Raw genomic sequence first — 4,418 nt, forward strand, 5'->3', positions numbered from 1 at the left:
TGGAGAGTTTTTATCATAAATGGGTGTTGAATTTTGTCAAAGGCTTTCTCTGCATCTATTGAGATAATCATATGGTTTTTGTTTTTCAATTTGTTAATGTGGTGTATTACATTGATTGATTTGTGGATATTGAAGAATCCTTGCATCCCTGGGATAAAGCCCACTTGGTCATGGTGTATGATCTTTTTAATGTGTTGTTGAATTCTGATTGCTAGAATTTTGTTTAGGATTTTTGCATCTATGTTCATCAGTGATATTGGCCTGTAGTTTTCTTTTTTTGTGGGATCTTTGTCAGGTTTTGGTATTAGGGTGATGGTGGCCTCATAGAATGAGTTTGGAAGTTTACCTTCCTCTGCAATTTTCTGGAAGAGTTTGAGCAGGATAGGTGTTAGCTCTTCTCTAAGTGCTAAAGAATTGATGCTTTTGAACTGTGGTGTTGGAGAAGACTCTTGAGAGTCCCATGAACTTCAAGAAGATCCAACCAGTCCATCCTAAAGGAGATCAGTCTTGGGTGTTCACTGGAAGGAATGATGTTGAAGCTGAAACTCCAATACTTTGGCCACCTGATGCCAAGACCTGACTCATTTGAAAAGACCCTGATGCTGGGAAAGATTGAGGGCAGGAGGAGAATGGACAACAGAGGATGAGATGGTTGGATGTCATCACCGACTCAATGGACATGAGTTAGGGTAAACTCCAGGAGTTGGTGATGGACAGGGAAGCCTGGCATGCCACAGTTCATGGGGTCACAAAGAGTCAGACATGACTGAGTAACTGAACTGAACTGAAGTATCTAAATGTTAAAATAAGTTTATTTGTACTGGTTTAAATTGTTATTATTACCCATTGATCAAAATAAAAATGTATTACATAATTGTTAAATGTAAAAGCAGATTGTTACTGGAAACACTTCTTAGTAGCAAAACTTAGCATTTACTGTGTGTCAGACACTGTTACAATTTACAGATACCAAATGTCAACTATTTGATCCTCACAAGAACCCCATAAAGTAGTCGTCTTACTATCCCCATTTTGCAGAAAAGAAAATGGAAACCCAGAGAAATAAGTAACTTTCTCAAGGTTTCACCTAGGTAACAGCAAAGCTCAGCTTCAAACTATGCATTCTGGTTCGAGAGTAAATGCTTCTATCACTTACACTCACTTACCTGTAAAAAACGTGGGACAAAAGGCCTACTCTAGATATCCCATCAGATAGAATGACATCAAGTCTACTTCTACTTTGCATTTTTATGAATGTAACTGTAGGAAACTTTGTTCACATGAACGGGTGGGTTAAAATGGAGAGTAGAACTCTAGGGCCATCATGCAATCCCTTGACATTCTTCTGAATTATATTCCATGTTACATAGTGACCTATAATCAAAAATCGTTTTTAATGACTTATCAGCTGACAATTCAATTAGATCCTTAAATTTTATTGAAAGCAAAGAATTGACATGGTAAGGTTTTATTACTGTCATCCGTCATTCACTTTCTTAACTCACTTCCAATTGATTGAATTTTTCCTTTAGCAACTCATGTTTATATGCCAGGGTAAAGCACCTTAGTACTATTCAGTCTTATTTGGGGGAGATGACAGACATCCCTTGGTTCTATAAAGCAGAAGGTTCTATAAAGAAGGCTGGTGTGATCAGGCTGGTGGAACAAAAGCTGGAATGTCCGTCAGAGATATATTCTCAGATCAGTTTAAGGAAAAGGTACATGGGAGTCAGAGATTTGAAAATTTATTCCCTTAAATGTTATTCAGCCTCTCATACCCCTTGGCAAGTCTTCATATCCTCTAGTTTGAAGTTCACTGGGTTAAAATATAAACTACGATGGTCTTCTTGGAAGGTAGTTTGGAGATAACATTTCAAAATGTTAAATACACAAAAACATTGACCTAGAAACTCAATATTTCTAGAGGTGCAAATGGATATATTACAAGGTGTTTTATTGCAGCTTTATTTATTGTGGCAAAAAGTAAGAAATAACTCCATGATAGTCAATAGAGGACTGGTTAATAGAATATGAAATATCATATGCAATCATTAAAAACAATAAGCTAATCTGTATAGACACAGAGGTGCATGGTACCGTACTAAGAGGAAAATGAAACTAGTTCCAGAAAAATAAATATGTCTCATTTTTGCAAAAGTAAGAATGTACATGTGCATGTATATAGGGTACATAAACATATATGTACACACGTGTTATCTTCATATATCCATAGGTGATAATCTGAAAAGATACAGTCAACACTATAAATAGTGACTGTCTCTGGGGAACAGAATGAAGAGGAATTATGAAAATGCTCTACTGTTTAAATTTTCATAAGCATACATTAGTTTTATAATTTTAAAAAGTTGATAAAATGACAAGAAAGAAATGATAACTAAAACTGAAGACTTTAAGATATAGTCTGACTACTTAATATTTTTATGTAAAATAATTTTGAGTGTGTAAATCATTCCACATGTTTTTTCCTTCTTCAGTCACTATTTCCCCTGTCATAAGCAGTGTTGGCAATCAATGGTAACTAAGAATCCTGCTTCTTATAAACTTGTAAATTCAATAGATAAAAATTCTTTATATTTTTTAACTCTTCCTTTGTTTACAGGAATCCAGCATATTCCAAATTAGTGATGTTTGTTCAGACAGAAATGAGAGGAAAATTGGCCCCATCAATAATTGAAGCAACCATGCCTTCCAATTTAGTAAGCTTCATGATCAATGTAAAAGATGGAATAAAGACACAAAAAATTCCATCAAGACGTGGATATCATCATAATGGGCATTCATCATTCCTAAAGAAGAAATGAGGCCATTTAAAATCACGTGTGGCAGTTACAGCCTTTTGCTTCTAAGTCAATATGCATAAATACCGTGACACTCTTCTAAACAGTATTCTTGAACAAATTACTGAAGGTACTTCGTGAAAATAAGACCACACAGTTGTACAAGACAACAGCATTAAATATAGTTTTTAATCTCATATAAGAATAATGTTAAATAACAAGGGTTCTTAATGCACTTTTATCTTTTTCTTTTTCCCCTGGAAAATTCTCTGCAAAAAGCATCAAAAAGAAAGCATATACAATCAGAAGTCAGCACTAATTAAAGATTAAAATATATTTTAAATTGTTTTACCTACTGCTTAAATCGACAACTGTAGGAAACATGAACATAAAAATTGACAAGAAGTCCGCTAGAATGTCTGACAGTTGATGTCTGGAATGTGCAGGCTTCCCTAATGAATCAGTGGTAAAGAATCCGCCTACCAATACAGGAGATGCAGGTTTGATCCCTGGGTCAGGTAGATCCCCTGGAGGATTGCACAGCAACCCACTCCAGTTTTCTTGCCTGGGAAATCCTATGGACAGAAAAGCCTGGCAGGATGCTATTCATGGGGTCACAAAAGTCTCGGACACCTCTTAGTGACCTGTTGGGGAATGTTAACAGGAGGATTCCTACGTGCTGTTTCTCACAAGTCCTTTGTTTCTTTTTAAGCGGAACAGCACACTGCTCCCAGGAACTGGGGTCATTGTGTGAGACAGGCTTGAATCTCCTTTGGTAAACATTCTCTTTACGACAAAACTGCTTAGTCTTGATCCCCTTTCTTGAGACATGGATTGTCTCCTGACCTTGTGATCATCATCATCCCTTGTTCCCTTGGTAATGGTTACTGTACATTTGGTTTTCTGATCTTTATCATTGACGAAAGAAACTTCTTGTACTACAGACTATATATACTCACAGAAAAATCATTAAAGCACCTTTGCTCCATCAGAGCTTGGGTTCCTGTGTCTTTCTCTCTCTCTCGCTCGCTCTCTCTCTTCGGCTGATTCCTTGGAGCGCAGAGACCCGTCTTGCTCACTCTCCTGTCTGGGCTTCTAAGACTCTCTCGAGAAAGTGCCCTGTACCTTCACCCCACCTCGAGAGGGCACCCAGTGCCTTCGTGAGAGACTTAAGTGCTGTGTCAAGGACTTTGTTGGTTTTCTGTGTAAACCAGGGAGTATCAGCCTCTTTGTCTCTTTCACTTTGTTATCGTTGCCTCCGGACTGCCAGGTCCCGGTTCATTAAAGGACCCCAACAGTGACCAAACAATAACAACAATCTGGCATCAGAAGCTGAATCATGAATCAATTTCTGGTCTAGCCAGAATGTAGTAGCCCATTCCTCCCAAGTCTTCCCTCCTAAAACTAGAAGACCATGCACTCACCAGACAAGCATAGGAAGACTCCAGCTTAGATGGAAAGAAGGTGGCAAACTGGACAAGGACCTGGGCACCTGAGGAATGTCCTAGCAGAGAGTTCTCTGGGTTCCCTTATTACCATCTGTATATTCAAGACGGGGCGCTGCAGAGGACTCCAACCTGGCACTGCTGAATGGCAGGTAGAAATCAGAAGAGGTGGGGG

At 38.1% G+C, this 4,418-nt stretch overlaps 1 protein-coding gene across 1 annotated transcript in view; it reads left to right on the plus strand.

Annotated features, from left to right (window-relative positions):
• The window catches only part of STARD6 (StAR-related lipid transfer (START) domain containing 6), a 19,517-nt gene extending 16,325 nt beyond the window's left edge, over positions 1–3,192 (plus strand). Inside the window, exon 7 of the mRNA XM_010854805.1 lies at positions 2,621–3,192. Coding sequence (XP_010853107.1) covers positions 2,621–2,822 — 202 coding nt within the window. The 3' untranslated portion in view covers positions 2,823–3,192. The remainder of the gene's footprint in view (positions 1–2,620) is intronic.
• Positions 3,193–4,418: the final 1,226 nt, after the last annotated feature.

Source organism: Bison bison, unplaced genomic scaffold, assembly GCF_000754665.1.
Source record: "Bison bison bison isolate TAMUID 2011002044 unplaced genomic scaffold, Bison_UMD1.0 scf7180017864349, whole genome shotgun sequence".
NCBI lineage: Eukaryota > Metazoa > Chordata > Mammalia > Artiodactyla > Bovidae > Bison > Bison bison.